Consider the following 23,617-nt stretch of genomic DNA (forward strand, 5'->3'; position numbering starts at 1 on the left):
GTTTGCTCTAACTTTTTCGAGTGACGCAACTATTTAAAGATATATTTGTATAACAATAAAATACTTGATTGAACTAGAAACTTTAATTAAAATGAAAGTTACGTGGCTTTGCCACTCTACGTCTGCATGTCATATTACTTCTTGGACTACAAAAAAAAGGTTTCATTTCGAAAAAAAAAAAGCCAAATTACATATAGTCGTATCTATGGCGCCACCGTACTTGTAAAATGTGTGTAAAAAAAATTAGATCCTTTTTCGCCACATGTTCGCCACCGACAAATAAATTTTCATTTCTCATGCTCTGAAAGAGGGTCATTGTTGTTCTAAAAGGTGTGCAGAAAATGATACGTGTCTGCACTAGAGCATTTTACGTTCGAAGTACGATTTTTTGAATTTTTTTACGATAAGCAATTGAAATTTGAATTTAAATGTATTTGTTATACAATTTCCATTCTGATATTTGACTCTCCATTCTATAAATAGAGACACTTGCCTAAATTGTTAACTGAAGGTAGGGTACCTAAAAATACTATAAAAAATTATACTTGGTCATGTTTTAAAAAAGACATGCATTTTACTTTCCTCGTATTCGAAATGAAAAGTAGAGTGTTTAACTCGGGTGAAAGGCATCATTTCAGCCTCGGACTATTAGCGCTCTCACTGCGTTCGAGCGCCAAAAATACCTCGGCAGAAATGACTGCCTTTCATCCCTTGGTTAACAATCTACTATTGCAGTAGTAGTACAAACAAAGATACCTCGGTCGATAGCGGCGGCGCCACTGTCTATGCTAACGTGTGCCGATTCTAAGTAACTACTTTAGTTCCTTTTTTCGTCGTTGTATCAATAAAGCTTTGTTGTGTCAAATTCGTTACCATGACAACGAAATGTATTCTTTTTGTACGATTCTCATGAAATTGCGAAAATAATATTTAAAAGTAATTATATATACGTGTTAAATTAAACTGTTGCGAATACTTTTAATTTTGAAGTTTTTTTGTAGTGACACAATTTTTACTGTTGACCCATAATTGTTATGAAATGATGTCAAGGTAAGTCAAATTATATGTAATTGATTTTCTATGAATAAATTCGCATCGCAGTTCGTTCATTGTCTGCGTCGTACAGCTTATAACTTAACTCAGGCGTTTAGTGAGGTATTGGTGTGATGGTTTACTAGAAGTTCTAGTGTAGAACTTACTTTGGGACTTAATACCTCATTATCTTCTTCGCGTTGTCCCGGCATTTTGCCACGGCTCATGGGAGCCTGGGGTCCGCTTGGCAACTAATCCCAAGAATTGGCGTAGGTACTAGTTTTTACGAAAGCGACTGCCATCTGACCCAACCCAAAGGGTAAACTAGGCCTTATCGGTATTAAACCGGTTTTCTCACGATGTTTTCCTTCACCGAAAAGCGACTGGTAATGTCAAATGATATTTCGTACATATAAGTTCAGAAAAACTAATTGGTACAAACCGGGGTTTGAACCCGCGATCTCCGGATTGAAAGTCGCATGCCCTTATCTCTAGCCCACCAGCGCTTAAATTAATACCTACCTACTATTTAATATTTACTTTGCTGCCATACAAATGAAGTGTATGCTCTCATTTTATGACGAGAATCTGAAATAACATAAAATTTGTCATGAATATTCAAGGGATATACGCGGTGGTTAAAAAAATAAGTGCATTCCCGTTGCCACGGAGGTTTTGGGATTATGCTGAGAAACTGAGAATGCCTGCTAATGGCTGCTCCGTTTGGTTATATCCTCCTAGATTTTTGTATAGTAGTTTATAGCGTGTGACAGAGACGGGATGCCTAAGCGTGCGTTAGTACGAGATAGCACGCCTAGTGGGCATTTTCCCAATAGAGCTAATCTAAGTAGACCCCGGCTCGCGTATTAACAGACTAAGCCGCGGGTCAATTTATAGTAGTCGCGTGCGCGGCCATGTTTGAGTATCGCGCGGAAGGCAACAGCGCTGCGCGCGAGTTTAGGTCGGTAGCCGGTACCTTTGTGTATAGACGTGTGCGCGTATCCGACCCTACGACCGATCACGAGTATCATAACATTGAATTGTAATAGTTTTTTAGTAATTTTAAAGTATAGTGGACTGTGTTGTATCATAAACCGTGTTCTTTAAGTTTAATAAACTGTTTTAACTTCAGTGCCGGTTATTATTATACCTACACCCGCTATAAGTTTTTCATGTAAGGGAAATGGGAAAGTCTCTAGTATCGTGAAATTGCCACATTGTAAATTTTCAGAAATTTCTCACATATTTGTTTAGAGATCGAAATTTTCCGCCTCCAAAATGAAAGTTTCCGTAGTTTCGTATAAGATCTCCAAATTTCCGAGATCTTTTCCAACTTATTTGAAACTTTCCACAATTTGCATATTATGCAGTTGTTTGCATAAGTAAGCTTTGGATTTTTTACTTGAAAATTATTTTTACTTCAATACTCTAGTAAAGATAGACTTATATCAGAAGTTGTAACATTTTAGGTGTTTCTGAAAACATGCAAGCTGCCAAAAAAACGATAAAAAAAACTACAAGCAAAGACAAACTGCAAGAAGAAAAAATTAAGCTTCAAGATGAAAAACTAAAGAAAAGCACTTACAATGTTTCGACTCCGCGGAACTTCGTGCAAAAGTCCTCTACCGCTGATATTTATAAAACTCCAAAAAAATTACCAGGGTCTTCAAAAGACCATAAAAGTTCACCAATGAAAGATTATTTAAAATCTTCACCGTCGTCCATAAGTCAAATTAGTAATTCAAGCAAAATTAGTACTAGTAGAACTAATAATAGTACTAGTAAAGTTAGTAGCAGACCTAGAATCAATGAAGCCAGTAATAGTACTAGCAAAGCTAAAACAAGTAGTACTAGCAATGTAAGAGCTAGAACAGCTAAAGATTTACCATTTGTGAATGTTACTGTTAATTCTCCTATAGCTAAGAGGAAATTAGATATAAATATAACTAACGATAAAGCTGTAGATAAAACTAAACAAAAAGAAAATAGAAAAGTTAAAGATGATAAAGAAGTTAAAGATAATAAAACGAATGAAAAAGATCATGGGGAAAGAATTAGATCGAAAACAAGGACTTTAGATGAAGATGAAGTGAAAGAATTGACATCTGATAGAATAGATAATAATGAGGAAATGATAAATTTGAAGCAGAAGTTGGTGGCGAGACCGAAAGCTTTCTACGTGGGGCTCAACGAAGATAAGGATAAGGTATGTGGAATGTTTAGATGAAAAATACTGTTAGACTACAATTTTGGTCATAATGTACAAACAGCAACACTAAGTGTCCATCGCTGGACTCAGGGGCGTAGCTAGAGGATATGGCGCCCGGGGCACAGTCACCAAATTTGCGCCCCCTGACGACTGCTGCTGCCTTATGCCCATTTTGGCGCCTCCCCCCCCACCCCTTGGATGGCGCCCGGGACACTTGCCCCCTCTGCCGGGGGCCCCCCCTCTAGTTACGCCACTGGACATGGACTTTATGCCTTTTATAATAAGGTTTACGTACTGTTAGTTAACAGTGTGAGCGATGGTACTACTAGCTGTAATATCGGTGCCTGTTTTTAATTTTTTTGTTGCTCTAAAACCGACCAAGGCTGCGAGAAATGAGCGAGGATTCGTAGCGAGGGGTGTTTGTTAAGAACCATCTTCATCTGTTCATCATTCATCTTCCAAATTACCACTTTAATGGCTTATGCGCTTTATGATAAGGGTTCTGACCGAATTTTGCAGTCTTTTATTTAACTTGCAATGTACCTGACGATGACTGCTTCCCATCAGGCGGCTCGTCTGCTCGTTTGCTGACTATAACATAAAAAATTAAAGACAGCGACTCGACTTAATTTCAACGTAATTTTGATACTTAAACAATCTACTGCAGTTGCTGGAACTATTATTATACATCAATTTGTATAATTTACCACCGTAATTTTTTGATGAATTTTTAAAAACTGCCCCTTCTCTTCATATATTACCGGTAACGCACGCTCGCGACCTCATTATTAAAAGGCAAGATGAGAAGACGTGCTAATAGAAACCAATACTTGTTATTTAGATATTACGTAACAAAACGTGTATAATTTCAACGACTAAATCAATCAATTTTACATTTTTGCTCCAAAATCGACTACGGCCTCTTAACTGACAGTTCGTCAACCTTATTACAATAGGCATAAGTTCCACCGTTGGACAGTTGACTGTTGCTGTTTGTACATACAGTCGCCCTCAGATATATCGGAGCGGCTGAGGTGTTCACAATATCAGAACACGCACTCTAACGCCTTGACAATAGAATACCAAAGAATTTTGTCCTTACACAGGCTCCAACTAAAAGCGACGAAGAAGTAAGTTACGAGGATGACTTTGAAAGCTATGAATCTGACTTCGACTCTTACCATAGCGAGAATAGTAACCAAGGAGGCTCTGAACAGGAGACTGAAGGTGGGAGAGGGATAAAGGTTGGAGACGAGGCGGGAGAAAGAGAGAAGGAAAAGGATGAGGAGAATATGCTGGATTCAGGTATGATCTTTATTGCTGCATCGGTGGTCTGTTTGGATATTAACGCATTCACTTTCAGTGCGAAATTTTGTAGCGAAAAGTGCTTATGAACATAGAATTTGCGTATACCGGTAGAAGATGCCCACAATAATGACTGTTTAGATTAACTAGGTACTTAAAATTTAAATCATTCTTAGGGAGCTTTGATCTTCGCGAGCAGCGCTCAGCCAAATCCAAGCCGGCGGCCATGGAATTCATCCCGGAGACAGCAGAAGACAAGGCCAGTTCGCTGGACGAGGGCTTCCAGGACAGCTCCAGTGCTGTGTCCAGCATGAGGACAGTGGAGGTGCTGGAGAGGTATTTATCATATGTGGATTATCCATCAGAGAAGGGTCCTTATGCTCTGGAATCTGCTATCATGTGGCCTTTGAACTGAACTTTAGGGGTAATGCGCACTCCCTTTCTAAAGTAAAGTAAAGTAAAGTAAAATAAAGTAAAATAAAGTAAAGTAAAGTAAAGTAAAGTAAAAGTAAAGTAAAGTTAAGAGTAAATGTCAAGTTTAAGTTTTCGATTTAGGACACAGGGTGACTGGCACTCCAACTGCCTGGCGCGTTTACTGATAATATCAAACAAAAAATACGGAACCCTAAATATTCTCTTTAGGCCCAGCCCAAAATATCCAAAATTAACCAGTGAAATTTGAACCTATAACGTAGGAAATAGAGTAAATTTTGTTTTGTTTTAAAATTAATGTATTCGTCTTTTCAGACCTCTCTTTATAGATTTCAACAAATCAAAAGAGAAGAAACGTAAGAAACGCATAGTCGAAAACATGATGCGTCGAGCAAAAGACATTTTGAGCATGGTAACACTGCACGAAATGTCATTCACGCTCTTCGAAATGAAGCCTATATCCTACGACTTGTATATGGCAACATTCGGCCGAACGAATTATAGTCAAAGTGCAGTTCAAACTTTTGATGATGGTATCACTGAAGAAATTCAAACTGATGAGATTGATGTGGAGAATAAATGGACGCAGCATCCCGTTAAATTTTCTAAATCAGATGTATACTTAAATGATCATACTTTAAAGAAAAACAAAAGGAATAGTGATGACTATACGTCTAAATTTAAGTTTTTATTTGAAGATCGTGGGACCAATGATTTTGATGCATTCAAAGAATACAAAGAGAATGAATTAAGGATTTTACTTGAGCAAAAAAGTGGGGTTGGCAGTTGTGAAATGTTGCCATATGAAACATATAAAAGTAAATTAAAGGATGATTTTAGTACAAACGCATTGGGAAGGTTTTTAAAGAAGGTTGAAAGAAAAGTCAGCCATGTTTTAAACTTAAATGGCCCCGTATCTGACAATGTAACAAAATCAAACTTGCCGTTTAGTTCTGGATATGTCGGTATAACAACAAAAGAAGTCTCGAAAGAGAAGTATTTTCTAAAACACGCAAAAATTACAAATTTAATATTTTCAGAGGATAAAAGCAATTTAATTTTGACAGTGCATAGGAAATTTACTAATGGAATTTTGGCGGGAAAAAGTCTCGTTTGTCTATGGGATGCTAGTGTTGCCAGGAGTGAGCCGACAAAAATTTTGGTTGCCATAGATAATGTGGTTTTAGGAAGATTTAGAGGAAATACTGATGGATTGATTGTAGCCGCTTTAGAAGATGGGTAAGATTTTATATTAGCGATTTACATAAGGTTTTATATAAGCAGAATTTAATCAGTATTTGATGTCCGATATAGGTGAAATTTAGAACACTTTAGTACGGTGATTATAGAGTCAGGCCAAGTTAACTCTGCACGGCATTTGCAATGGCAAAGTGTAACAATGTAATCCAAACCAAATCCAAATTCCATGTTTCCATTTTCAAATTTTAGTTAAAATGACGGTTATAATGAATAATGACACTCGCTCAGTTAGTTCTATTCAAATCGGTGCAAAGTTAGCTTAGACGGACTATATACCTAGTGAGACCAAGATATTTCTACAGCGATTTTGATAGCATAGACTGTGCAAGTGTTATTTACACGTCATATTTTCCACTATATCATACAAGTTTGACGTTTAAAAGAACACTTGCACAGTATATGCTATCAAAATCGTTGCAGAGTTATCTTAGTTTAACTCTACAATGTTTATGGTATCATCAATTGTTTTTATTATAAAAAGACAGTAATATCTGTCAAACAATAATATAATTTCTTCGAATTTGGGCTGGCTAGAATCCTCTTAACATGAACCTAGTTGACGCTTGTAACAATAGTGTCATCTTTCGTCATATTTTTTATTCTAATGTGTTGAAACCGAAGATCATTACGGAGATATAGTTTGTCAAGGGACTGTCTCATTTCAAACATAGACAGAGAGAATCATACTATCTTTGTCTTACACTAGTACTAGCACCCAAAAGAAAAGGATGAGTATAGTTTTCTTTGTTCCTATTTACTGACAAGATTTGCTTGACCAACTATATGTATTTTTATTGAAATAATTTTAGTTCCTTGCAACTATGGGACTTATCAGAAGAACCGTCATGGCGGGACGATGTTGCCAGCTCAAAAAAAGATGAAATGGTCCAAATAAATACGGAATTATTGACCGCAGCGGAAATTGATAGAGAATTTAATCAGAAGAATATCAATGTTAATGATCAGGTATTTATTATCCTTCCTGATATGTTACTTCTAAAAGCTGTAACGGATGGGCGTACCGGACTGCGACCATGGTCCAGTCCGAGGCTTGTTCGATCGTGCGGCCTTCCGCCATCTTACGTTCGCTAAGGATGCATCTATAAGTGAGAGTGAAAAAGAGATATACTGATCGCGTACTGGACCGATCAAGGTTACGGTCCGGTACGCCCGTCTATAGAGCCCTCCACACTCATGCGCGAAGCACGGCGCGAAGCCGCGAACGCGAGTTTGGAGTCGATTTCGCAGATCTGCGACGCCCGCTCGCACGCGAATGTAAACTGGACTTGAAAGCAGTAGTATATGCGCCAATGCCATTTTTAACCTCATTGACGTGTTAATTGCAACATTTTATTGACGTACTTTCAAAATTTTACGGTTTCTTTGACAGCGCCTACAGATACCTCAAGCCTTACAAGCGTGCGGGTACACGAGCAGTGCTGTCAACTTGACGGACGGAGAGGTCATTGACCGCACCGTTGGGCTGGAGTTCCTCAGAGCGACGCAAGCGCAGGACAGCGGGCGGAGAGTTGTGGGACAGGTATAGTTTGTCAAAGGAATGTCTCATTTCAAACATAGACAGAGAGAATCATACTATCTTTGTCTTACAATAGTACTAGCACACGAAAGAAAAGGATGTATAGTTTTTTGTTCTTATTTACTGACAATTTGGTTTGACCAACTATATGATGGAAGTACTACTGATCTGCCGTTGGAATGTTTCTAAAATTGCGAAATTTTCAAATACGTTGGTGTGTTATATTTGTATGGAACATGAAAATTACCATTTCAAAAATCTCCTTTGTTACTTGAGAAATTTTGCCAGAATTTGGTATCCGGAAATTTTTATTTTTAAATTTTTGGAAACTTTTCGCTGTTAGCCACTAATATATTGTTAGAGATTAGTAGTAATTTAAAATTTCGTAGTAGGCCCTCTGGATTACTAGTGGCGATGGAAAGTTTCCGAAATTGCGAAGCTTTTCACATGATATCGGCACAATTTTGGAAACTGTCTACAATATAATCAGGGAAGCGAAATAAAAGATCTTTTGTAATTATCTAGATATATCTGAGATTATTTTCCAACTTTTTGAATTTATTTGCAACTTAAAAAACGGAACGTTGCCACTCGTCTTTCCTTTTCACCGAGATTGTAAATTAGTAACTCAAACTAACAAAACTAGGCCCAGTAAGTTCAAATAAGTACATAACTTGTCATCCTTTTATGTTAACTAATAACTAATTCTTACAGGTCTGTTCATTACAACGACTAGGAATCCTAACAATATGGACGGTAATTCAAGAAAAATCCAAAACTCACGACTTAGGCAAAGCGTTCTGTTCCAAAATGAGACTAGAGAAAACTCAAACCATATCTATAGCCAAACTTCTAAGCGCTAAAGACATAAGCGACAATGCTTTTAATTTAAACGCTGGTAAAAAGAGGTTATTCAAAAGAAAACAAGACAAAATACTGGCCAGAAATTTTACGCGCCAAAAATCGGCAGAGAGTGACATTGACAGACCGCGCAGTGTTGCCAGCGCAAGAAAATTGCCAGTTGAAAATAATTTACCCCACGATTGGGAAAGTGGGATTGTGTGTTGTGATTTGAAAATAGTGCAGTACAATAATAGTGATAGGTTTTTGGTGGCCAAGAATAATGGGGAGGTTTTGAGTTGTACGAGGAGTTTGGGCGCTGTGAAGATTGAGAGGCTGTGTGTTTCTAGTGAGTATAAATCATTCATTTTTTACCCAACTTACCTGTTAAAACTTAGTGGGAACACAAATAAATGGATACTTATATTGACAATATTAATTCCAATTTTTATTACATATTCCGTAATCTAATCTGAATTTTTAAACGGTCTCTAAGAGTTCCAAATTCGAAAACAAAACAACTGTTTCTGGGTCTCAGGACCTCAAGAGGAGATGCTCAGAAACAATATCAAAATAAGTGAGTAACAAAGAATGTGATAGAATTTATAGTACTTTAAACACGAACCAAAAACTAGTCTTAAGTTTTTAGAACACTACTTATTTCCGCGAATTATCATAAGAGAAATATAAATACCACGGCTGGATTTAGCATTGCCAGCTTCGTGTTACCTAATGTTCGCTTGTTAATCACTCTATCTGGTAATACCCAATCTCCGGCTCTAATATTAACCACATAATTGCAGCGGACACCTCCTCCATAACTTGCCTGGAGGTTTCACCCCATGGACCCTATTTCCTCGCAGCATCAGACGCTGGAACTATCAGCCTGTATTCTCTGGTGGAGGCCAGAGTGCTGCTTACTCTTGACTGCCGGTAAGGTTACATGACGTTTTTCCCATCATGGCGACCCCGCCAGCCTTTGACTTGGCTCTAAACAACCGAAGCGGCGATCTTCAACAGGTCGCATCACTCCATGGACCCTATTTCCTCGCAGCATCAGATTCTTGTACCGTCAGTCTATACTCTCTGGTGGAGGCTGGGAGTGTTACTTACTCTTGACTGCCGGTAAGGCTACATGTAGTATTGATAGAAACTTACAGCGGACACCTCAATAACTTGCCTGGAGGTTTCACCCCATGGACCCTATTTCCTCGCAGCATCAGACGCTGGAACTATCAGCCTGTATTCTCTGGTGGAGGCCAGAGTGTTACTTACTCTTGACTGCCGGTAATACATGACGTTCTACTCATCAATCATCATGGCGACCCTGCCAGCCTTTGACTTGGCTCTAAACAACAGGCCGCATCGCCCCATGGACCCTATTTCGTAGCATCATCAGACACTGGTACCGTCAGTCTATACTCTCTGGTGGAGGCTGGGAGTGTTACTTACTCTTGACTGCCGGTAAAAGCTACATGTACAGTCGCCATCAGATATATCGGAGCAGCCAAGGTGCTCACAAATATCTGAACAAGCCTCTATTGTCATGGCGCTTGGTGCGTGTTCAGATATTTTTGAGTCTCTCGGCCGCTCCGATATATCTTATGGCGACTGTAGTATTGGTTAGAACTTACAGCGGACACCTCAATAACTTGCCGTGAGGTTTCACCCCATGGACCATACTTCCTCGCAGCATCAGATACTGATGGTTCCAGTATGCATTATCTGGTGGAGGCCAGAGTGCTTGAATGCCGGTAAGGCTACATGTCAACCGCAACTAACCGTGAACATAGAGTAACTTATACTAGAGCGGTACTGTCATAGTAAATTCTGTAACCCCAGTAAATTCACTGCCATCTGTCGACACACTTTAAAACTAAAATTGAAGATTTGTAAAAATACGATAAAATGTATTTAAATATAGATAAATGATTTTTTTATTTGCATTAATTATTTTGATGATTTTGACCCATGTTCTTTCACTGATATGCGTTAAAATTGTTAAATAACAAGCGAAACCGTCAACGCCATCTATACGACTGTAGGCCAAAACTAGTAGCGCCCTCTGAACGAGAATCAAATTTTCTTGATTTTCGAGGCACGTTTTATCCTTAGACTGTATCCATCTATTACAGAGTTATATCTATCTTTGCCGTGAATCATTCAAAACTCTCTCCATGTTGTCAGGGTTTCTGCGAGCGAGAAGAAAAGCATAGTCAGCGATAAAAGCTTCTATCAGAATGAGATTTAAGAGAAAGCTTATTTTAATCGTCGTTATTTTGATTATTTCCAGCAACTGCCCTCCACAAGAATCGTCGGGACCGCAAGCTGACTTCAAGGGAAGGTTCGTTGATAAATCACGCAGTCACATCAGCCATAGCGGGGATATCAATTTAACTAGCAGAGTAAGTTTTAATAACAAAACTTCCGTGAGACACAGACATATTAAATATATTAATAACGGTTCACTCACGTGTTTTAAGTCGAAAACGCTCGACATGTTTCACTCCGTACCGAGGAGCGTCATCAGGAGCTTGCGTCGACGGTGACGGACCGGCGCAGACTGCGGCAGAGGGGGGTTTTCGACTTAAAACGCGTGAGTGACCGTGAGTTATTAATATATTTAATAGAGTAAGTTTTTATGACGTTTTCAACCAAAAGGTACCACATTTTCGGTTGTCGATATGGTTGATTTCAAATTGAAGCTATATGGAAATAGCGCCTTATTGACAACCGACAATAAGTCCCCTTTGGTTGAGAAAAGCACATTTATTTTATCTTAAGCGGAATGGGGACGACCGCTTAAAACGTAGTCCCCTTTTTCCTCTCTTATCGACATTATGGAATTTATTTTTACATAATTTAATGATTTTTACATAGTGATGCCCCTTTGTTTGACTTTTTTCGATTGTTTGATTATTATAAGAAATAAGAGCGAAAAGCCAATTCTATGCAAATTTTAAAATACTCCTAACTCTTATAATAATTAAAAAATCAAACTAAGAGGCATAGCGGCGGTTGATATACATCAAATTGTGTAAAAATATATTCCATAATGTCGATAAGAGAAGAAAAATGGGACTACGTTTTAAGAGAAAATCTATTTATAAATTAACCTGGACATTTAATATTTAGCATCATTATTTTATTATTTTACTAATTTTCTAAACGAACTTGACATTTAACGTTGCATAAACGTCGATAAAATATAAAGTTATAAATATAGATTTAATTGCTATTTGTATGAGATGCATGTAATTTTACCTAGACTTAAGAAAATTGAGTGCCCTGACAGGGTGTCATGTACCTACCATCCTCAAACTGTAACACCTAATGTATTATGAACATGACTGCAATACAATAAAGAATAAAGAATAAAGAATAAATTGACAAAGCAATATCTCAATATTCAAAGAATACGTAACGTGTTATCCACAAACTTGCTATAGTTTGTCAAAGGACTGTCTCATTTCAAGCATAGACAGAGAGAATCATACTATCTTTCCATGTCCATCATATCCCGGTCAATATAAGTCTAGTGAAACTAACTGGGAATCAATTAAAAACTGTCATACTATCTTTTTCTTACACTAGTACCAGCACACAAAAGAAAAGGATGTATAGTAGTGTAGAGGATGTGTAGACACACACACACACACACACACACACACACACACACACACACACATCTTTTCTATATTAAGTACCCCATAGTAGTATAATTACATTGAAATCATGTTTAGTTGTTTTGTTAATGTTAAAAAAAAATGTAATTAAATATACTTTATATACTTCTAAGATAACTGTTAACTAACCGCGTGGAAGAGCGGTGCTCTCTTAGCACAAGTGTTTTCTTACTTAAAAAGAGGCACCAGCGCAGATATTGTAATTTGTGTTTTTTAAGCTACCGAATAAAAATATTTTGATTTTTTGATAGTATGTCAGCTGAGCCACCTTCCCTTTGTAAGCATTATCGTGTACTTTTATTATGTACCTATGTTCAAACTCAACACCAGGCGGGCCGTATGCTTGTTTGCCACCGACGTAGTCATCTTCCTCGCGTTGTCCCGGCATTTTTGCCACGGCTCCATGGGAGCCTGGGGTCCGCTTGGCAACTAATCCCAAGAATTGGCGTAGGCACTAGTTTTTACGAAAGCGACTGCCATCTGACCGTCCAACCCAGAGGGGAAACTAGGCCTTGTCGGGATTAGTCCGGTTACCTCACGATGTTTTCCTTCACCGAAAAGCGACTGGTAAATATCAAATGATATTTCGTACATAAGTTCCGAAAAACTCATTGGTACGAGCCGGGGTTTGAACCCGCGACCTCCGGATTGCAAGTCGCACGCTCTTACCGCTAGGCCACCAGCGCTCTTTTATGTAGTATAAAAAAAAACGAATAAACGTCTTTTTTTTTGTTCTTATTTACTGACAATTTGGTTTGACCAACTGTAATATTAATTCGTAACATTTTTTCCAGCTGTCCTTGACATCAGTCCTCTGGTCTCGCGTCAACCCGTTCTGCATCTTCACGGTTTCCCCGGAAGGTCTTTCCTGCTGGGAGCTCACTCACAGCGATATATACCCTAAACACACTGGAGTAAAGTCTACAATCACCTGCATGTCCAGCGATGGAACTTTAGTAAGGATATTTAATTTGGCCATGTTTAACCCCCGACACAAACAGAGGGGTGTTAATACCTATGTTTGACACCAATGTCAGGCTGTCTGTGTGTCTGTCTGTGGCATCCTAGCCCTCAACGGTTGGGCCGATTTCGATGCCGTTTTTTTACGCGGTGGTTATTAACTATGTTTCATAAAAATCGATCCAGTAGTTTGAAGAGTAGCAGCTCTTTACCAAAATGATGTAATTACTTTTGGCATTAAATTTAATGGATTTTGTTAGCAAATTTTAAATTTAATGGTTATTCAATTCAATTCAATTCAATTCAATTAATTTATTTCAGAATAAAAATTCCATATACAATTACATTTACATTTAAAATAAATATATTTATTTTACATTTAAAATAGTTATATTGAAAGTTGTAGTTTTTAGGGTTCCGTATCCAAAGGGTCAAAACGGGACCCATTACTAAGACTCCTCTGTCCGTCTGTCTGTCACCAGGCTGTATCTCATCAACCGTGATAGCTAGAAAGTTGAAATTTTCACAGATGATATATTTTTGTTGACGCTATAACAACAAATACTAAAAAGTACGGAATCCTCGGTGGGGGAGTCCGACTCGCACTTGTCCGGTTTTTTTTATGTTATTTCTACTCAGAATCACGGGCTCTTGCGATCTTAATCGGAGTAAAAACAGGTCTCAAAATCTACATACTTTTTTGTTTCCATTTCGTAACCGTCATACAGTCTAAAAAAAATTGTAACTGCGTAAAAATAAAAATCTTGCAACAGTTTTTTCTCTAAGATGGAAAAGCTCGTGATTTTGAATAGAAAATATATAAAAAAAAATCCAAATAAGAAAAGAGGTACCTAAGTACCTACAACTTTAAATGCTAAAATTGCTGGTCGCTTCTAGAATTTAAATTGACGGACGAGTGCAACGAGGCTGTTTAGTAACACGAGGCTGGCAATTCCGCCGATTTATATTTTTCCAAAAAATGCGCCGTGATATTACCAAATTTTCAACCAATATTACTTATTTTTATTACCCAATTTATCCAATATAACTTTTTCACAGGCACTGGTGACCAACGAAGGAGACGTCCAAGTACATCGGCTGTCCGACACCAAAGACAAAACCATAGACTATTCGAATCTATTCCACAAATACATAGCACTTTTATAGACCATAGACCAGCCGTATGTAATTTAAAAAAGCGCTGAACCGCACCACCTGATTTGATCAGACAATTTAATCAAATTGGCTACAAATCGTTCCCGTTTGGACTGGCCTTTATCTCTCTCTGGGCTGGCTCTGGGCTGGCTCACATTTCGCTCTATTCAAGTGGATGCAAAGTTAGCTTAGCCGGATTCTAGTGAAATTATTTATTTATGTAGAGTTTAACTTTCACAGTTTTTGGACATTTCTAATGAACCCTTTGGCTTTATGTCATAAAAAGGCCAGACGAGACGAAAACAATTTTGTTGTCCGATCAAATCAGGGATATAACCGCGAAAATCGAAGTTCGCAAATTGCGGGCATTTTACTCTGTCACTCTAATTACGCCTACATTGGAGTAAAAGAGAAAGATCCCCGCAATTTGCGAATTTCGGTTTTCGCGGTAGCCCCTCAGGCCATAATCGGCGGTCGAAATCAGCGAGCCAAATTGGCGTTTGCGTCCGCACGGCCTGATTTGATCGGACTATTTTATCAGGTTGACGAAAAATTGTCACGTCTGGACTGGCCTTTATACATCCCATGTAATCATATAGGTATTTTGATCATTTAAAACTAAGCTTATGTCAATTAAAGTAATTAAACTTATTAAACATTATAATTAACTGAAATAAAATTCACGCAAAACTTTTTGAAACGATTTTTACACACATTTTTAAAATATGATTGTTAAGATTCAAATTTGTTTTTTTGTCTAAGATGATTGTAAATATTAATATTGTCTATATATTAAAGCAATAAGATTGTCCTTGCACTGATGTCTTGAAATAAATTAATATTAAGCAGGTTATTTCCATTTTATTTTATGCCTATATTAAGTCAAAGTTAATATTATACACTTAGTACTACGTCAAGACATTCTTCTTTCTTCGAGGCGCACCCAACAAAAATAACTAAATACTACGAACAGTTAGCGATTTGATACCTACTATTATTTAATTTATTATTTGGGTCATTTTTAGGGTTCCGTACCCAAAGGGTAAAAACGGTACCCTATTACTAAGACTCCGCTGTCCGTCTGTCCGTCTGTCCAAAGATAGATATAACTCCGTAATAGATGGATACAGTCTAAGGAAAAAACGTGCCTCGAAAATCACGAAAATTTGATTCTCGATCAGATGGCGCCACTAGCTTTGGCCTACTCTCGTATAGAGGGCGTTGACGGTTTTGTTTGTTATTTATAATTTTAACGCATATCAGTGAAAGAACATGGGTCATAATCATATAAAAATAATTAATGCAAATAAAAAAATCATTTACCCATATTTAAATACATTTTAACGCATTTTTATAAATCCTTATTTTTAGTTTTAAAGTATGTCGATAGATGGCAGTGAATTTACAGTGGTTACAAAATTTACTATTACAGTACCGCTCTATCTTATTATATCCTCTTTGGTCTGTCTGTCACCAGGCTGTATCTCATGAACCGTGATAGCTAGGCAGTTGAAATTTTCACAGATGATGTATTTCTGTTGCCGCTATATATAACAACAAATACTAAAAAGTACGGAACCCTCGGTGCGCGAGTCTGACTCGCACTTGGCCGGTTTTGAATTTTCTTGTTGATTTTATTTTTTGGTAGGTTTTGATGAAAAATGGTAGGTTTGAAAAATCCAAATTTCGGACATTTTTTTTTATGAAAACCATCATGTATCATTTTTTTTAGGAAAATTACATAAGTTTTCCGTAACTCAGTGGAAGATTTTGTAGGACATACGGTGAGATTGCGCTTATATTGTATACTAAATAGAGAACTCTTGTCCCTACCCACCAAATTTTATCAAAATCTGAGAAAAATTAAAAAAACCAATTAAAAATTGACTTGATAAAAATAGCTTTTGACTTTTTATAAAATAAAAATGATAATAGTCGTATAATTTGTTAAGGGTTGTTAAGGGTAACCCGTGCGAAGCCGGGGCGGGTCGCTTGTGTACAGGATAAAATTCAACTTTGCCCACTGATTTAAAAAAATCGGCCAAGTGCGAGTTGGACTCGCGCACGAAGGGTTCCATACCATTACGCAAAAAACGGCAAAAAAAATCGCTTTTGTTGTATGGGAGCCCCACTTAAATATTTATTTTATTCTATTTTTTGTATTTGTTGTTATAGCGGCAACAGAAATACATCATCTGTGAAAATTTCAACTGTCTACTATCACGGTATTCACGGTTCATGAGACATAGCCTGGTGACAGACGGACAGACAGACAGACAGACCGTTTTTACCCTTTGGGTACGGAACCCTAAAAAAGAGTGTGATAAAAGAATAATTGTTCCGAGATTCTATCTCCGTCTAAAAGTCCAAATCAAAACTTAACAAGCCTCTTTTCTTTCCCCTAAAAAAAATCGGCTAAATAAAAACTAGGCTTATTGTCTTCCTTCATTCTCGCGTCATTCTTTCGTGAAAATCTGTGAAAATGGCGATCTTTTTAGCATTACTCTTTATCAAAACTTGTGCCTGCATAACTATGCCTGTTATACTTATAGATCCTCAGGCAGTTTTGAGTCCAGACATTTCTAAAAACCCCTTGAAGGACATGTCTTCCGAAAATTTTGCTTCTATCGCCCTTGATGCGATACACAAAGGCGACGGAGTCCTCATTTTCGTCGAAGAAAAGTTTAGCGTAGAAGATGTTGCATCTAAAGATGAGCTCGGAAATCCCTACAGCTATATACATAATAACTTTCTAGAAGATAGGGCTAAATATATGCCTAGAGTTGTAGAACCCTTAAGGATTTTACAGAAGGTTCTTCCTCCGAAAGGAGATAATGTTATGAACGCTGCTACTATGAAGTTTGATGATAGATTGAACTATCATTATATACATTTTGAGGAGGGTATAGACAACGAAACTAGAATACAGATGCTGAGGCGACATGATGGTTTTATTAAGAATGCTTACATGAATTTTCGGTCGAAGCATAAAGGTATGTTTTTATGAGTTTTACTAGTACTTAGTCTACTTACTGCTGTGGCGCGACGACCCAAAGTGGATCTTGGCTTCCGACACCAAAGACCGCCATGCTACTCTGTCCAAAACCGTTTCTGTCTAGTCGACGGCGCCGAGTTCGCTGAGGTCTTTCTGCACTTCGTCTCTCCACACATTATTCCCCGAACATCATTGGATTTTACAAGTACTTACTACTTACTTACTCCGTTGGCTCAGCGACCCAAAATGAGACTTGGCCTCCGACACAAGACAGCGACACTTTTCTCGATCCTGTGCGACCTCTCGCCAATTGGTGACTCGAAGCTCGCGCAGATCCGCCTCCACCCTGTCGCACCAGCGATACCTGGGGCGTCCAATAGGACGTCTTCTTGCTGAGCAGCCCAGGTATGCTGTTTTCACGTTCCGATCCTCATCCATTTATTAGTAAATTTGCTATTTTTTTTAATACCACGACGGTGGCAAACAAGCATACGTCCCGCCTGATGGTAAGCAGTCACCGTAGCCTATGGACGCCTGCAACACCAGAGATATTACATGCGCGTTGCCGACCCTTTAAAAACCTGTACACTCCTTTTTTGAAGATCCCCATACTGTAGCCCCTCGGGAAAACCTCGGCAGGGAGCTCATTCCACAGCCGAAGCGTACGCGGGCGGAAATTCCTCTTAAACCGCACAGTATATTCTTTAATCGATTTTGGAAGACCTTTCCATTGAGGCGGAGATGACAGTAGACGTGCGGGAATCAACCATTGGTTGTATTGTATCCACACACGCCGTAATATAGACAGTTTCAAACGGTCAAACAACTCGTGCAGAATAACCCGCCAGACCGGGCGCCTGCTGCCTGTGCGGCGTAGACTGGCGCTGCTCGACAAATCACCGCGCGTAATCGGCCCTGCATTCTATGAACGCCTACTAGACCTGTACCGCTGGCTATATTTTGACCCCTAGGTTATAAAAATATTAAAGTCAATTCTGTTTTCGCTTATGAATACTTTGTTAAGATGTAAATCTTACATTTTGTTTTGTGTCATATATATAATTTGCTTTTCTAGTAATTTGTTATTTTGTGGTAATTATTTTTTATTTTGAATTATCTTGGAGAAAAAAATATTCGAGAGAAAACATGTAACTGTGTTGCATTTAGGATAGTGTTTTTAGTGTGAAAACATAGTTTGTGTCAATTACGTCCACTGCAATCTGATACTATGTCATAATATTCTAAAAGACACAAAAAAAATTAGAGTTAAAAAAAATTACTTAGGTCGAATTTAATCGTTTAAATAGGTCCATTAAATGATTTTGTGTCTTATTAAGGCATAGCTTCATAAGATATTTGATGATTTTGTTGTAACAGGCTGCCACCGTTACAAAAGAATATTAAAGATATTAGAGTTTACATCTTATTAATTTGAAATGCGGGATAAATAAGATGTATGAATTTGTGTCACTTTCATCCACTGCATAAACAAATATTACAAAAATATTATTTGCGTTCAAACGAAGCTAGCGGGCGGTCTGAATGGGCAACGGAGGCCGTGCAGGGTGGGGCCGCGGCGTGACCTTGCCGTACGCAACCACGGAGTAGGATGGAGATGGCAAGTGGGCGTTCCCGCCTATCCGACAGTTAGTAGCGACCGACTCACTTTATGCACAGTTGTTGTGTAAACTTCATGCTCGAATGACATTCACGTAGTACGTACGCTCGTCTAACAAAAATTGATAATTAAATTTAAAATGCCGTATTGTGCAGTATTAAGCTGCAGAAATCACAGCGGTTTAAAAAATCTTTCACGTGGAGATATTTCCTATCACCGGTGGTTATTTATTTAAATATAATCCGATAAATACGAAAAATCTGTTTATTTTGCATTATTTAGGAATGTTCGTTAAGTAAATCTATATTTTATCAGTTAGAACTTAGAGTTCACAATCCTTTGTCACTATTCTTTACTTTTATCTGGAATATTCGCTATCCTAAATGTCAAATAACTTCGCTACTCAGATGCTGCGCAATGTCGATATTTATATCGATAAAGTTAAAGTTACGATATTTCAATTTTGGGGGTTATTGTTGACTGCGTCCGTAGGCGAAGCACATGTGCTTCTTGACTCTAGATACCCTACACGTGGCCCCCGGGTAGTGCTAAATGGTCAACACAATTCCTTCGGGTAGTGGGGTTTGTCAGTGGCCCCACGTAATTTCAAATCACTGTACATAAGCTGGTGGTAGAGTCCTAAAGAGGACGATCATTACAGTCCAAAGGGTTCGTCTGGATAGCAACCACCTTCGCGTTGTAGTTGGCCGCAAAGCATCCTTCCCTGCTGATGTGTTCCGGTTGAGTGCGCGAAATCCAGCCCCCTCGTACCCGATCAACTAAAGTTCCGGCAGCCCTTGGTCTGTTGAGGCCTGTTACCTTGCACTGCTGCTTCAGGCGTGCTTCCTTGGCGCGGGGGCCAGGGAGACCCGGTGAAACGGTTGTCCGCTGGCCGCCCGCTGGTTCGTAGAGGACCCGAACCCCGGCCGTCCCTGCTGGGGAGGCTGTCCTGCCGCCAGTGAAAAAAGCCTGTGTGTTGGTCGCTGCGCCGGAATGGGAAACCGGAGTGGAACGTAGCGCTTGACCACGGGTCGGACCGGGGGCCCTTCCGTCCCCCGTGCCAGGGAATCACTCTACCTGTTGCGCCCAGGTGAGGATTGGCCCTGCCTGTGACCTTGTGACTGTGGGTATTTTGGTTGATCCTCTTTTCTCCCTTTATTACCCGCTCATTCCAAATATGAAAAAAAGACGAAACAAGAAAAACCGTAATACAGCGGCTTCGTTTTCCACACTCACTGCGGATTTTTGTAACGTCAGAGGACTCCACTCCAACCTCAATTCCGTCCATCACCACCTTGAGACAGACAAGCCAGCCTTGCTTTTCTTGACGGAGACACAGATATCTACCCCGGCCGACATCTCTTACCTTATGTACCCTGGATACAGCCTCGAACACAAGTTCGTGTCACGGGCTGGGGTGTGCATATTTGTCCGGGACGATATCTGCTGTCGTCGTTTGGGCAGTCTTGAAGATAGAGATCTGTCACTTATTTGGGCGCGCGTAGATTACGGTGGCCACGTCCGTATCTATGTGTGCTTATACAGATCTCACAGCGGAGACTCGGAAACCAATCGTCTGCTGGAGCGTATCCAAGTGGGACTAAGCGAAGTTCTCGAGCGGCTTCCCTCGGCGGAGTTAGTAATCCTCGGCGACTTCAACGCGCACCACAGCGAGTGGTTAGGGTCAGTGCGCACTGACTACGCCGGGAGAGCTGTTCACAGTTTTGCTGCAGCGTATGATCTCTCACAACTAGTCGATGGTCCCACTAGAATTCCGGACATTGAAGGTCATACCCCTGCTCTCTTGGACCTACTGCTGACCTCGCATCCAGAACGCCACCAGGTATACCGTCTCGCACCCTTGGGTTCGTCAGACCATTGCTTGGTGCGTTCTGTTGCCACCACGGAGCGGACAGGGCAATCTCGACCTCCTGGGTTGCGCCGTGTCTGGCACTATGGATCGGCGGATTGGGATGGACTGCGGGAGTTTTATGCGTCCTACCCTTGGGGGCAGCTCTGCTTCTCTTTGGATGATCTTGACAACTGTGCGAAATTCGTTGCTGACACGATCCTGCAAGGTATGGAATGCTTCGTTCCTAGCACATTAGTTCGTGTTGGCAATCGTTCTCAGCCCTGGTTTGATAGAGCGTGCGCTGAAGCCCGTAAATCAAAGGAAGAAGCTTACCAAGCTTGGGCTGCTGCTCGTCAGGTCAACGATCGTAACTGTTCCGAATTGAAGAAGCGACTTAATGCTGCTACTAGGTCTTGTAAGAAGCGAATTGCTGCAGCCAAGTATGAACACACCCGCAGAATTGGTGAGAGACTAGTCAGTCAACCCTCTGGGTCCCGAACTTTCTGGTCTCTCGCCAAAGCTGTTCAGGGGACCTTCTGCAGGGTTTCCTTGCCATCTTTGCACAAACCCGATGACTCACTGGCTCATTCCGCAAAAGAGAAAGCAGACCTTCTATGCTCTCTATTTGCGTCGAATTCAACACTGGACGACGGGGGCAATTCACCTCCCACTATTCCGCAATGCGAGTACTCCATGCCCGAGGTGCGCTTTACGCAAAGCGCAGTAAGGCGTGCACTCTTTGCCCTCGACGTCAAGAAGTCCAGTGGGTCAGACGGTATTCCTGCTGTTGTGCTAAAAACGTGCGCTCCAGAGTTGACTCCGGTTCTGACGCGACTATTCTCGCTCTCATACCGCTCAGGGAAATTCCCGTCTTCCTGGAAGATTGCCTGGGTTCACCCTATACCAAAAAAGGGTGACCGTACCGACCCTTCCAACTATCGGCCTATTGCGATCACCTCCCTGCTCTCTAAAGTAATGGAGCGTGTGGTAAACAACCAGCTCCTTAAGTACCTCGAAGACCACCAGCTAATTAGCGACCGGCAATACGGGTTTCGCCGTGGTCGCGGCGCGGGAGACCTTCTTGTTTACCTCACTCACCGATGGGCCACCGCCATAGAGAGCAAGGGAGAGGCACTGGCTGTTAGCCTGGATATCGCAAAGGCCTTCGATAGGGTTTGGCATAAGGCACTTCTTTCCAAACTTCCCTCGTACGGGCTTCCTAAGGGGTTGTGCACATGGGTCTCCAGCTTTCTATCTGGGCGTAGCATTTCAGTCGTCACTGACGGAATATGCTCGGATTATAAGCCTATAAACGCTGGAGTACCCCAAGGATCTGTACTATCGCCTACCCTGTTCCTTCTGCATATCAATGATATGTTATTAACTAACAATATTCATTGCTATGCAGACGACAGCACTGGCGATAGCTGTTATACAGGTCGTGCAAACGCCCCCCCTGAGCAGGTGTCGGAGTGCAGGATGCGACTTGTGTCTGAGATCGAGACGTCCCTTGAACAGGCCTCCGAATGGGGTAGACGTAACCTCGTCCAGTTCAACCCCAGTAAAACACAAGTCTGCGCGTTCTCCGCCAAAAAAACCCCATTTGTCACGGCGCCAAAGTTTCAGGGCATTCCCCTTACCACCGCTAAAAGTATCGGGATACTTGGTGTCGACATTACGAACGAAGTCCAGTTTCGTAGTCATCTGGAACAAAAAGCCAAACTGGCCTCCAAAAAGCTTGGGGTGCTTAACAGAGCCAAACAGTACTTCACACCGGGTCACCGACTTTTGTTATATAAAGCGCAGGTTCGACCCCATATGGAGTACTGTTCTCATCTCTGGTCTGGCGCTCCACAATACCAGCTCCTTCCCCTTGACTCCATCCAACGTCGGGCAGTTCGTATTGTCGGCAATTCCGAACTTACTGACGGCTTAGAACCTCTTAGTCTTCGGAGAGACGTTGGCTCTCTTTGCATGTTCTACCGTCTGTACAATGGGGAATGTTCCGAAGAACTTTTTGATCTGGTGCCATCGTCTCGTTTCTATCACCGCACCTCCCGCCAAAGGAGCAAAGCTCATCCTCACTTCTTAGACACATGGCACACCATGAATAAGCGGGCATCCCGCTCGTTTCTTCCTAGAACGTGCAGAATGTGGAATGAGTTGCCTCCTGAGGTATTTCCTTTGTGCTACGACATGGGATTCTTCAAGAAGCGGGTATTTAGGGTTCTCAAGGGTCGGCAATGCTTAAGTGGCTCCTGTGATGTTGCTTACGTCCATGGGCGACGATGACTGCTTCCCATCAGGCGGCTCGTCTGCTCGTTTGCTGAACATCACATAAAAAAAAAAAAAAAAAAAAATTTCAAGTTTGATGTTTGGTTCGGTAATAAATTATTATTTTAGACACGTTTCTAATTATTATTTGGGATAATCAATGTCTTAGTAAATATGGCAGATCTGGTCATCAAGCACTAAGTTAAGTCGGGGTCATTTCATGGCAACCTTTCAAACCTTCGTATTCCTTTACATACGTTTTTGTTTTTTACACCCATCATATTTTCATCGTTAATATAATTAGACTAGGTACTTAATGCACTTATGCGTACAATGCATGCAATGTGCCATGAATAAACGTTTTATATTTTCTATTTCTTTATTATTAATTATTGTAGGTTACCACAAGTTGCCGATATTAAAAATAAATGGATCAATGCTACTGGGCAAGAAAATTAGTTT

General features: G+C 40.1%; 1 protein-coding gene across 1 annotated transcript; it reads left to right on the plus strand.

Moving 5' to 3' along the window:
- The first annotated feature begins 917 nt into the window (after positions 1-917).
- Positions 918-14,447, plus strand: LOC134752191 (cytoplasmic dynein 2 intermediate chain 1). Its single transcript, XM_063687804.1, has 12 exons — positions 918-1,050; positions 2,502-3,238; positions 4,348-4,546; positions 4,723-4,882; positions 5,294-6,217; positions 7,048-7,204; positions 7,629-7,778; positions 8,490-8,964; positions 9,419-9,548; positions 10,909-11,020; positions 13,096-13,257; positions 14,321-14,447. Exons 2-12 carry the CDS (start codon positions 2,516-2,518, stop codon positions 14,426-14,428), a joined length of 3,300 nt encoding a protein of 1,099 aa, XP_063543874.1. The 5' UTR covers positions 918-1,050; positions 2,502-2,515; the 3' UTR covers positions 14,429-14,447.
- The last annotated feature ends 9,170 nt before the right edge of the window (positions 14,448-23,617 follow it).

This window comes from Cydia strobilella, chromosome 24, assembly GCF_947568885.1.
Source record: "Cydia strobilella chromosome 24, ilCydStro3.1, whole genome shotgun sequence".
NCBI lineage: Eukaryota > Metazoa > Arthropoda > Insecta > Lepidoptera > Tortricidae > Cydia > Cydia strobilella.